We start from the raw sequence: 12,513 nt of genomic DNA, 5'->3' as shown, positions 1-12,513 counted from the left end.
ATTTTATATTGATAAAAGAGAAGAAAAAGATAAGTGCGAGGAATAACGATTAGGTGGCAGAACGTCGACGATGGTAGCATACCTGCAAAGGATTGTAAGAGAACGAAGAAATAAAGAGAGAAAATAGTAAAGATATGACTATTTTCGTATATTCAAGTGCAAAAAGATAGAGTCCCCAAATTTCAATTAAAAGCGGGCATAAGTGTCAAAGATATCTATCAACTCGGAAAGATATCTATCGAGGATCCTAAAACAGATAAACACGTAAATAAATGTCACACATACGAGATAATAGTTTCAACTCAATATGGTAAATATCAACCGCTTATCAACAAATTCCAAACTTCATCATCACCGCCTACATCCGTCGGTAAAAAACAATCTATAAAAGCACATCAAATCACCAGAAGATACGTTTACAACGAATTTCAAGATTCAATCAATAGTCAATAATCAACTTTTTAACTGCAAGGACAATCTGACTGTTCTAAACGAAAGAGCTCCTTGCAAGTTTTTCACTAGGTTTCCAGGAGCAAGTGGAAAGGGCCGTGACTTGGGCGCGTGAGCAGTCGGATTACGATTTAAATTACGGAGTGGTTCGTGGCTTTCCCCGTTGTAAGAAAGGTCCCTACATAGCTTTTAATCTGAACCGATCATCTTATCAACGGTCCAGATTTGGTGGATCAATATAAAGGGGAGAAATCCATTGCTGCGTAAATCGACATCTCTCTAACTTCTTGTTCTTCTTCTCTCTTCCTTTCCAGCCAAAACCGAGGGAGAGATCAACAAATCGGATAACAGATCGCCGGAGAGAAAAGAGAAGAGAAAGGGTCTTTCATTCTTCCAACAGGTAAATTCTAGTTTCTCTACATTTTTGAAGAAGCATTTGAAATTTCTTGTATGCTTCAAATATTTGAAACCCTAATCCATTCAGAAATCTAGGTTATTTGGAAATCTAGGTTATATCTGTTAAAAAATTATGGTATTTGTTACAATTACTCTTAGGGTATTGTAATTTCTGAGTTTTAGGGTATTTTTTTCAATTTGTTTTAGGGTGTTACTATTTGTTTTAGGGTTTTGTGACTCGTTAGAATTTATAATTTTGGTTAGTACAACTGAAATTTACTCAATACCACTTTACCAGTAACTATAAGACCGAAATTGTTAGAACCTATAATTTTGATTCTTGTAACTGAAATTCTACAAAACCAGTAACTATAAGACTGAAATTTAGTTTCTTTTTCGAAGTGTGAGTCCATAAGATAGCAGATTTTATCAAACAGTTATTTACCTTTGTTGTACTTGTCACCACCTTTGTTCTTCTCTGTATCAAGGGACGGTGAGGCATTGATTTCAGAATCATCCTCGATTGTTCAGATGCAATACACTTTTATTTCGGCTCGAGGCATGCCTCAAGCGCCTTTTTGAACGTAGGTTAAATCATATGTGAGGGTGAGGGCTTTTATTGGTTTGACATTATTAGACTGTCTATTTTGTACAGGCTTATCACTTGGTCAGCAGGTTCAATGGATCTAGACACGGAGAACAAAATTGCTGCAATGCTTATGAGAGAAGCGGCAGAATTGCGTCGCCAAGCTGAGAAAGAAGGAGTTCATGCTTATCTTAACAATCCTAAAGTAAGGGGTCGACCTAATTCACGCTTTCTTACTGCAACTGTTCGTGGGGTACAGCAAGGTTGGTTTCATTACACTGCTAAAGTTTAAACATTGCCATGTAGTTTTAACTTTGTCATTGTTTACCTATTTTCTATATTGGTAATTTGTTAACAACTAATTGTGGTAGCGAATGAGATGAAAACCTCGATAGTTTATCAGCGTTGCCTCATTTGATTAGTTCTCTCCTATATGGAGGGATAATTACCTTGTGGCAAAACTTAGACGGTTACACATGACATAATTTGTGCAGTTATTAGTGGAGCAAAAAATACCATCTGTCAGATTGATTAACTTGTTCCAATATTATGGGGTTCATGGGCATCATCCACGCAGTGCTTGGTTACTCTCTTGTACCCAATACTGGAAGAGAGAGGTGAGATGCCACGTTTGATGCCGGGGATGCCTAAAGCATTAAGTTCCTTTCTGTTTCTGTTCCCATTCTGGGGACCACATTTGCATCCTCTGATTGTTTCCTGGTTTCTGGTATGTTCAAGTTTAATTTTACGTATGATTTTGTTCAGCAAATCGCGCTGTGGAAGTCAGTGAAATGTGGAAAGTGCGGCAGAAAGAGATAGAGCTGGAGAAAAAGATACAAGGGAGAACAAGAGATGGGAGCAGTCATAGGCGCCACGAGGAGCGTAGCCCCTTCAGTAGCTCAGGGCATAGAGAAACTGAAAAAACTGATGATGATTTATGCACCTCAAGCAAAAGATCAATTGAAGAGTGTTATTTAAATAAAGATGGTAGTGGTCTTAGGGATGAAGAGGTTGAAGAATTTCTGCACTCAAGGTACGTTCAGTTATATATGTGGGTGTGTTTTGGTGCATGCTGACATATATTAGAAATCACAAATCATTATAAATATTTAGTCTGAATTGCTTCTTAGTGACCTTCTTATGGTAGGGAATTTATGGTTTGATCCTGGTAAAGTTTGGTTGTATGCCCCAGAAAGATATGTTCTGATCTTCATCTCTAAAAGGAACATTCCATTTCATCTCGATTCTCGAACCAAAACCAATCATTGTAACAATTCCGGTTTATATAACTAATCTCTAGAAACAGACTAGTCGGAAGTTTTTTTGTCCTAATGCTAGTACCAAGTATGGGATAATAATGGAATTCTCCGGAACACATATAAATATTGGTTAATTAATTATAATAGCTTATGTTAGTTTGCTTGAAATTATGCGGATTTCAATTGTGACGCAGGGTGAAGCGTGGGAGAGGTGCAATAGGATCAAGGATGGATGAAACAGGTCCTTATCTCCCACCTCTGCATTCAGATGACTCGACCGGAAAAGTTTTAGCAGGTTCTGAAGATGTAAGAGTGAAAGAAGATTGGGAACATCGTGTTCTTGGGCCCAAAAAGCCATCTTCCCTGAAGAAGTCATCATTTGAGTCTTTCGGAGACAGTTCTGATGAAGAAGGTACATGGAAGAAAGTGAGAAAGGTCAAGCCCGTCAGCAGTTCAAAGAAACAGCACTCGGAGAAGAAGAAATCAAAAGATAAGTCTCGAGATAAGAAGAAATCAAAGAAATCTAAGCATCATCATAGGAGTAGAAGTCGATGAAGGGGAGAAATATACATCCAAACAGAGAAAGAAGAGTTGGGAGTGACTGAAGTGAACAAATCTAAATATTTCCGCTTGGGGTAAGTGATCAGATAAAACACAAATCCCAGGGTCACCTTCCCAAACCCCGAGTAACTCGGGCAGACTCGACCAAGTCCAATTGTCTAAGAATATATAGATATGTTGAGAGATAATCCAGCTTGTTTATTATAATTAGGCTTAGGCAATGGTGTGAGTTATAACTTTGAATTCTTGAGTTCATAATTTATTTCAGTTGCACAGTTGAACCAGTTTTTGCAAATACAATGTCTGTCGATCAATTTCTCTATCCTGTAAATCAATTTCTAACGGAAGGGGCACACAACATGGAAAACTGATTTCATGATGACCAATATACCCGTCGCTCGTCGGTCTTCACTAATGTTATGATGAAATGGTCAACCTAGGCCTGAATCAGTTCAGACTTGCATCTAGTGTTACGGCACACAACATGGCTAGACCTTTTGATGTTTATTGTATATTGCGTCTAGTGTTATGGTTAAGGTTTTAGGCTGCTGGATTTGTCTTCCGTCTCAAGCTTTGTTTTACTTATTGTATATTCTCTAGTATTTATTGTATAATACTAGTATTTGTTATAGTATTTTGTAAGTTAGTTGCCTCTTATAAGTTTAATACGTGTATCCCGTGCCCATAGACTACAAACTAGGTAGAGTGCAATGGATGTGGGTGAGCACGTAAATCTAAAACCACACCATTTTAACACACAACATCTAATTGGATATCCACCAAAAGGATACTAGAAACTCACCGAAAAATGTTAGTGTAGAATCAAGTGAGACTCAAACAGCTAAGATTCAAAACAAATTTTAACTCAGGGGACTTGAACTAAGACACAAAAAAAAAACGAACAGTTAGCATACTGATACGAACTGGATTACAGTGAAGTGAAGTTTAACCCTAATCTTGCACAAGTACACGACTAATACAAGCACTTATGTATGTGAAATGCTTATGAACTGTTAAGACTAACTATTATTTTCGGGGGAACTGCTTTGGTATGTGAGTCCTAGTCCCATGTCAAAAAACTGCTTGTAGTTAACATAACCTAAACAACGGTGTCCTTGGGGGAAATTGCTAGAGAATGTAATTTTGGGGGTCTAATAACATTTCTCCCATTTGAGTGGACCCAATAGTAATCATACAATTTTGAGGTGCGTCCTTCATTCATAGATAGAGAAGAAACCCTAATTATCAACTGCAAGAAACGCGAGGGAAATACCAGAGACGCAGAACAGAACGCAATCGTCTTGTTACAGATTAATCGTCGAAAAAGGTATACATTTCTTAATTACTCTGATCGGTTAGGGTCTTGTAACGTTCTCGGATTATTAAATTCTAGGGTTTTCTGAATTCTGTTGATTAGTGGGTTTGATTTATACGATGCACTTCCTTCTTACCATCACTTGTTACTTACAGGTTCTTATGTTATCGTGAAATTTCATCTTTATCGTGTTAGTTAACCAATTATCAATACTTGGGATTGCTTTTGATTTATTAATCTTGCCCATTTTGATCTCTTTCCTTTTAATCCTTGATTTTTTGGTGTACTGAAATCTGTCTTCTGGGGCTGAAAGCATTTGATCTAAAAACATTCATCTTGTAATTTTTAGTGGAGTGATAAAAAATTTGTCGAAATTTGACAATATCTTCTTCCCCATTGATATTTGATTTACTTGTTAAGTGAATTCTTATTCTCTCATCTCATCGTTTTGTCACCAAGGGAATTCAATATATGAGTTTTGTTTCCGTGCTTGCTTTGTTATTAACACCTTATATCCTTTTCTCTGTTGTTGGAATAGCCATGGCAGAAGAAACTCCTGTTGTTGAAGTGAAGGAAGAAGTAGGGGAAGTAAGTTTCTACTCCTCTTCCTCCTGTTTTTTCTTACCAAAATATTTACTTATTATCTTATGATGTATTTAGTTCCAATTGGTTTACGGTTTTGGACATTAACCGTATGGATAAAGGAAGAGTTGGACACAAATAGGAATGTTGTAAAGATGTTTTCCTCGCTTTTCAATTAAGATATTGTTGAACAGGGAAATTTGTAGTCTTCAACAACCTAGTTGTTTAGAGGAGGTTATAAAATTATTTTGACCCAAGCATTTACACCATCTGTAGCTTGGAATCTAGGTTGTACATTATCTTCTTTCACGGATGTTAATGTTATTTTTGTTGCATATATAACCTTTTTCTTGCCACATCATGTAAGCTGAAACTTACTGTATAATCTTTGCATGGTTCACTCATAGCTTGCTCCGTTCGACCCTACAAAGAAGAAAAAGAAGAAGAAGCCAACAATCCTAGATCCTGCTAACGAAAACGTCGATAAGCTAGCTGAAAAAACCGAAAGCTTATCAGGTATGTAAGTGTTGTTTAGTTAAATTCACGTAAGCTTATCTATTTTCCACTGGTTACACTGTGTTTACTTATTTAATTCTCTCATGCAGTTTCTGATGGACTTGAAAATACTTTTGCTGGTTTAAAGAAGAAGAAGAAGAAACCAGTAAGTTGGATGAGTATATTTTATAACTTATATTAGAATCAACGTGAAATCTTATTTATTCTGCAGCTGAGTCTTGAATTGTACCATCAGCCAGCCACTCAGCCATCTTCATCTTGTCAGTTCTTTATAACCTTTTCACCTGTGACTTCGTCCTGCAGGTTGAGACGGATTTTATCAATGATGAGAATGGTGAAGCAGGAGAAGATCAAGACGGTAATTAATCATGTGATTCTTGGTCTCCTCTGAAATAACCATAACAAAGTGCTTTTGCCATCTATACACTTATCTTCTCCCACATTATTCACTATATAAAGAAATTAGGTTATTGATAAAGTTCTTGTTGTGGCATATTCAAGATAACATAAGAGAAGATGAAGAAGGAGAAGGGATTATCCTGCAAGCTAGTTATCCTTGGGAGGGAAGTGATCGAGATTATCATTATGAAGAGGTGCTTTTTGACCTTCATCGTTCTTTTGGTTAAAATTTTCCGAAGCTTTTAATGCCATAAGTCCTGATTATTTTCAGTAGCAATGAAGATTGTAGTCACAAGCATTTGCAAAAATGAGCATTGTGGCTCCTTGGCGCTGTGCATACATTTACACAGGAAACTACTTTCTGAAGTATATATGCTATAATCTGGCAGACTCTAATGATTGTTTGGTCACTAAGCTGCAGCTCCTTGGTCGTGTTTTTAACATCCTCCGTGAGAACAATCCAGAGCTTGCGGGAGATAGGCGTAGAACAGTAATGAGACCACCACAAGTACTTCGTGAAGGCACAAAGAAGACTGTCTTTGTAAATTTCATGGATCTCTGCAAAACGTATGCTCACACCTTTTATGCCTTGTGCTTTCCTTCTCATACTTATCATTATAGGGCATGATTAATTTCGTGGTTGATAACCTAGAGTTGAACAACAACTGAGGTGGGAGTCGATGATTGGGTTCTTCAGTTTCAAAATTAAGGGCCCTCTTCGATAAAAAATGAAGTTCCCCAAAGAGATTGTTTGAATATGATGATGGTGGTATCATGTTATTTATCAATGAACATTTTGGAAAGCAATACCTTTTTTCATCGTTATGAGTTTTATGTTTGTATCTTATTTTCCTTCTCTGCATCTTGATCGTAAGCTATCAAGTTTTTCTTATACCTAAAACAAGTCTTCAAAACTTGCATTATACAGGATGCATAGGCAACCAGAGCATGTTATGACTTTCTTACTTGCTGAAATGGGAACAAGTGGATCATTGGATGGACAGCAGAGACTGGTTGTTAAAGGAAGATTTGCTCCCAAAAACTTCGAAGGGATTCTGCGAAGATACATCAGTAAGTTCCTTCCTTTTGTATTCTCAACTGTTCTTCTCTTTGTCTCATAAACTCCTGAGTACAGAGGAGATTGTTGCGGTTATTTCACTCATTTTAGCATGAATGGTCTCATTTGGTTTTGCTATTATGTCCTTTCTAATTGCCTTATGATTTGTTTTGATTGATAGATGAGTATGTCATATGTAATGGTTGCAAGAGTCCAGACACAATTCTATCAAAGGAGAACCGACTCTTCTTTCTCAGATGCGAGCAGGTAGAAATTACATCTCATATATGGTTTTAGGTCTTTAGTTTCAAATTCAGATTATTCTCAGAACTGCTGTTATCTGTGCATTGACCTCAAACTTGCATATTGACTATTGAGCTCATTGATGATCGACAAAGTATCACAATCCACGTTTGTCCCATCTACTGATTTATCACTTAACCATCAAGTCTGGCTTGCCTAGCTCCTCACACTTTTGGAAACCCTGCAAATTGTGGGCGACGATTGTACTAAAAATAAGATGAGAATTTTTGGGCTCAAGCTAACATTTTTTTAAATTGTTACTAAAAACTGTTTTGAGGAGGAGGTCTATGATGATCTAAACTAAAATTGCCTACATTATCTGATTTAATCATTCATTCATGATCAGAACTCAAAACCATCTGAGGCTTCTATAACATAAATCTGCATCAATTTTTCCAGTTTATGAAAACGTAATGGACTTAAACATTGACACTGCTTGTATTTATTTTCATCCGCTCTTGCATCTTGTAGTAAATGCTTTGTATAAACGCACGATGTGGGATATAATTAGTTTTTTTTTGCCCTTGTTCAGTGTGGTTCCGGGAGGTCGGTTGCTCAAATTAAGGCTGGTTTTGTTGCTCGTGTTGGGCGTCGGAAGGCTGGGACCTAAACTCTCTGTCTGTTTTTCTCTTTGTCCTGGACGTTTTTGTTCTTGAAGATGTTACATTTTTATTGTTGTTATAGTTCAGACCTAAACTAAGAGAATTTCCTTTAAACGTTATGATGTTGGATCATATACTTGTTTTGGAAAGACATACAAGTGAATGAATGAACCATTGCTTTGTGCAATGAAGTCTACTCTAGTTTCAATTTATGATCTCATTCTGTAGTTAAAATCTTTTATAGGATTCGCTGAACCAGCCCTTATGAAGGACACCCCACTGTCTTTTTTCGTTCAATAGGCAACACTCGAGTTTTTGTATGCTAATCTATGAAGGAAATTATCAAGTTTTGCACATATTTGATCTAAATAAACACCATTCGGACAACACAAGTTTGGAGTTACCTTGCAAATGAATTCGGATCAAGTTTCTGATTTAACTCGGATTTTTGAAAATGATTTATCAAAACAAATAATCTGGATTTTTATGAGCAAACCTGCTTTGAAATGTCAATAAAATGATTGCTCAAAACAAATAATCTGGATTTTGATGAGCAAACCTGCTTTGAAATATCAAAGCTGGAGCAAGCTGCAAGCAAAAAACCAGGGTGATGGGGGAGCTTTTCAAAATTCGTTTTCATACAAAAAATTTGGCCTATGCAGGTCTCGAACCTGCGACCTTCGCGTTATTAGCACGACGCTCTAACCAACTGAGCTAATAGGCCAATTACAAGCATAAATACAAAACTCACACTTATGTCATGTTTGTGTTCTAAAGATCGAGATTATTTGGTTTCGTTTTAATCTACATAGAAGTGTGGCAGAACGGCGATACAAATTGTCACTTTTATCCATATTTTTCCCTTAACAATGAAATTATTTCTACAAAAATATCGAAACGAATATACAATTTCTTCCTCATCTCTGCCATCTCCGACCACTAACACAGGCCACCAATACCATTTCTCTCATCTATCTCCTCCTTCTCTCACCGCTAAATCTCTCTATCTCCAAAACTTTAACTACCTCTCTTCTCTCAATCCTTACTGTTCAAACGAAGGGAAAAAGTTTCAACATTCTATTGAGTGTTTTTTAGGCAAAACTCCTCAGGGCTCTCTTCCCCGGAATAGTGAGGATAGAGTGGCAAGTAATGGTTGGGGGGGTGGTCAGACGAGGAGAGAGAAAACTTTGAATAAAAAAATTAAAAGTCAACGAATAATGACAGTTTGTTAGCGACTAGACCAACATAGAGAAGAAATTGTGGTGCAGCAGGGGAACAAAAGATAAAAAAAGACAAAAGTAAATACGTACCCAAGTCCTCATCAATGGCCTCTCTAAAAATGATAGCGAAACACCCAACAATATCACTACTAGATTCATGCACAACCCAGAATCTAATCAAGCAAATACATACCCAAGTCCTCATCAATGGCCTTCTTAATGACCCTCTTTTCCTTGGCCAATTTGTATCTTCCATTGCTCTGAATCATCCAGAAGATAATCTAGATTATGCTAATAAAATCCTTGACAAATTTGATAATCCAACAATCTTCACTTTCAACTCCATGATAAGAGCTCACTCTAAAAGCTCAACTCCCCAACGTAGTTTTCACTTCTATAAACGAATTCTTGAGTCTAAAAATCTCTCCCCTGATCACTATACCTTCAATTTCCTTGTTAGATCTTGTACCCAGATCTCTTCATCACCTGAAACTGGTCATGCTCTTCATGCTGCCATTATAAATCATGGGTTCCAATCTGATCCACATGTTCAAAGTGGATTGATTCATATGTATGCTGAATTGGGTTTCTTGGATTCCTCATTAAGTATCTTTTCTCAATTGTCAGACCCAGATTTAGTTTCTCAAACAGCAATGGTGAGTGCTTGTGCTAAGTCTGGTGAATTGGATACTGCACGAAAGTTATTCGATCAAATGCCACAGAGGGATTCCATTGCATGGAATGCAATGATTTCTGGGTATGCTCAATCTGGGCAATCAAGAGAAGCTTTAGGGTTGTTCCACTTAATGCAAACTGGTGGTGTGAAGGTTAATGAAGGTACATTGGTCTCTGTTTTATCTGCTTGCACTCACTTAGGTGCATTGGGTCAAGGGAGATGGGTTCATGTTTTTATAGAGAGAAACAACATCCGAATGACTATAACACTTGGGACTGCGTTGATAGATATGTACGCGAAATGTGGGAACTTGGGTAAGGCCATGCAGGTCTTTTGGAAGATGGGAGAAAGAAATGTGTACACTTGGACTAGTGCGATGAATGGATTAGCCATGAATGGAGCTGGAAAGGAGTGTCTTGAGCTCTTTGATCTTATGAAAAAGGATGGGGTTAAGCCTAATGAAGTCACATTTGTGTCGGTCTTACGTGGCTGTAGTGTGGTCGGATTAGTTGAGGATGGTCTTAAGCATTTCGAATCAATTTCAGAAGTGTATGGGCTGAAGCCTCGACTTGAACATTATGGTTGTGTTGTTGATTTATATGGTCGAGCTGGACGGCTTGACGACGCCATCAACTTCATTAACATTATGCCCATAAAGCCTCACGCTGGTGCTTGGGGTGCTTTGCTTAATGCTTGTAAAATCCATGGCAATTTGGAGTTGGGAGAGTTTGCATCGAGTAAACTTGTAGAGTTAGAAGCGAAAAACGATGGAGCATATGTGCTTTTATCGAATATATATGCGGATTCTAGGAACTGGGACGGTGTCACAAACGTGAGACAGTTAATGAAAAATGAAGGGGTGAAGAAGGTCCCCGGTTGCAGTATTATAGAGGTGAATGGAGAAGTCCATGAGTTCTTTGTTGGGGATAAAACACATCAAAGATATAATGAAATTGAGGTTATGTTGAGTGAAATCTCAAGGAGGTTAAAATTATCAGGTTATGTTGCTAATACAAATCCAGTATTGTTTGATATAGAAGAAGAGGAGAAAGAAGATGCTCTCTGTAGACATAGTGAGAAGGTTGCCATTGCTTTTGGATTGATAAGTTTGAACGAAGGGATACCCATTCGAATTGTGAAGAACTTAAGGGTTTGTCGGGATTGTCATGACGTTACCAAGATCATATCTAAGGTTTTCGATAGAGAAATTATTGTGAGAGATAGAAACAGATTTCACCATTTTATAGATGGAGAGTGTTCTTGCCAGGATTTTTGGTGATTTTTTACAGTCTACTATTAGTTTGTGATGTAACATGTTTGTTTCTAGTCTTATTTATACTGTAATGTTTTTCCATTCTTCTTCCCGTGAGAGAGCAACTTCAGATAAAAATATTTTTTAATTACAATAAATATAAGAGCTGTTCTTTGCATCTAACAACTTCATTGAATACTTCTATTTTATCAAACAGTGGGTGTCATCTGTCCGAGACGTCGTTGTGATTGTCCTTTTTAGTATTGTGATCTTAACTTCTTGTCTTTTCTTTTGTGTTTTTTCAGGTCACTTTCTCCCTGCTAATATCCAGTTAAGGTTAATTTTATTATTTGTGAACATTTACATTTACAAGCAAGATGGGTGTCCCACTCAATGGGTATCCACCAAATAACCGTCGAAGAATCCAGTTGTGGCTGCTGTCTTGCCTCTATCTATTGACCCAACAGCACCAAAGACACATCAGAACCTCTTTGGTTCTTGTTGCCCTTGCTAGTACTAAGTGGCTCTTCGCTTCCGTCTTTTTTCCTCTGTTGTTTCGTCTACGGGTATAAATCATTCCAACTGACAAAACTTCCCTTGTTACTGATTCCCTTACTGATTCTTTTTCCGACTTGATTCTTGGAGAAGCTGGTGATTTCGTTCAGTCAATGCCTGTAGGCACGTGGGGGGAGCCATGTGAAGATTGACCTACGCTAGCGTGTCTCAGTCTTTGTAAATTTGATTGTTGTTGTGCCAGTTTACCAATTAACAGTACTTGGAATTGCTTTTGATTTTTAAATCTTTCCCATTTTGATCTCTTTCGGTTTGATCCTTTTTCTTTTGTGTACTGAAATCTGTCTTCTGGTGCATTTTATACTTTTTCTTTTCAAGAATGATGAATGATCTGGATCAAGATTGTTGCTATTGAGGATTAAATTTGATTTTAAAAACGTCCCTGTTTTTAATTTGAAATGGAATGATAACATTAGTCGAAATCATGTCTTGTTTACTAGTTTCTTCCTATCTTCTTTAACTTCGACAATATTATTCCGCCATTGATATTTGTTTTACTCGTTAAGCGAATCCGTATTCTCTGATCTCATCATTTTGTCACTAAAGGAATTCAATATATGAGTTTTGTATTCCCGCTTGCTTTGTTATAGACATCTATATCCTTTTATCTTTTGTTGGAGCAGCCATGGCAGAAGAAACTCCTGTTGTTGAAGTGAAGGAAGAAGTAGGGGGATGTAAGTTTCTACTCTTCCTCCTATCTTTTCTTACAAAAATATTTTCTTATGAATCAATGTAGTTTTGGACCTTCGGTTCTATGGAAAATATT

At 37.2% G+C, this 12,513-nt stretch overlaps 3 protein-coding genes and 1 non-coding gene across 5 annotated transcripts; 3 read left to right on the top strand and 1 right to left on the bottom strand.

The window, feature by feature from the left end:
- The first annotated feature begins 726 nt into the window (after window positions 1-726).
- LOC147541790 (G patch domain protein) lies at window positions 727-3,790 on the top strand. 2 transcript variants are annotated; one of them, XR_015223846.1, is made up of 5 exons: window positions 727-850; window positions 1,502-1,695; window positions 2,198-2,465; window positions 2,886-3,502; window positions 3,721-3,790. XR_015223846.1 is itself a non-coding variant. In XM_086636979.1 (4 exons), exons 2-4 carry the CDS (start codon window positions 1,527-1,529, stop codon window positions 3,244-3,246), a joined length of 798 nt encoding a protein of 265 aa, XP_086493105.1. In that variant the 5' UTR covers window positions 731-850; window positions 1,502-1,526; the 3' UTR covers window positions 3,247-3,566. The 2 variants fall into 2 exon arrangements, 1 of the variants encoding a protein (XP_086493105.1); XM_086636979.1 differs by lacking the exon at window positions 3,721-3,790 and having other exon boundaries at window positions 731-850; window positions 2,886-3,566.
- A 474-nt stretch (window positions 3,791-4,264) lies between these two features.
- LOC147541789 (eukaryotic translation initiation factor 2 subunit beta-like) lies at window positions 4,265-8,213 on the top strand. Its single transcript, XM_086633457.1, has 10 exons — window positions 4,265-4,579; window positions 5,106-5,155; window positions 5,557-5,665; window positions 5,755-5,810; window positions 5,969-6,023; window positions 6,167-6,258; window positions 6,486-6,631; window positions 6,993-7,135; window positions 7,303-7,388; window positions 7,957-8,213. Exons 2-10 carry the CDS (start codon window positions 5,108-5,110, stop codon window positions 8,032-8,034), a joined length of 813 nt encoding a protein of 270 aa, XP_086489583.1. The 5' UTR covers window positions 4,265-4,579; window positions 5,106-5,107; the 3' UTR covers window positions 8,035-8,213.
- Window positions 8,214-8,676: 463 nt separating this feature from the next.
- TRNAI-AAU (transfer RNA isoleucine (anticodon AAU)) lies at window positions 8,677-8,750 on the bottom strand. The gene has a single exon. It is a non-coding gene; the product is annotated as a tRNA-Ile (tRNA).
- A 512-nt stretch (window positions 8,751-9,262) lies between these two features.
- Window positions 9,263-11,352, top strand: LOC147541787 (putative pentatricopeptide repeat-containing protein At5g40405). Its single transcript, XM_086638020.1, has one exon. It carries the CDS (start codon window positions 9,351-9,353, stop codon window positions 11,199-11,201), a length of 1,851 nt encoding a protein of 616 aa, XP_086494146.1. The 5' UTR covers window positions 9,263-9,350; the 3' UTR covers window positions 11,202-11,352.
- Window positions 11,353-12,513: the final 1,161 nt, after the last annotated feature.

This window comes from Eschscholzia californica, unplaced genomic scaffold (genome assembly GCF_041429995.1).
Source record: "Eschscholzia californica isolate CP2 unplaced genomic scaffold, dmEscCali1.0.p SCAF_4, whole genome shotgun sequence".
Classification (NCBI taxonomy): Eukaryota; Viridiplantae; Streptophyta; class Magnoliopsida; order Ranunculales; family Papaveraceae; genus Eschscholzia; species Eschscholzia californica.
This window is presented reverse-complemented; position numbering and strand designations above follow the sequence as displayed.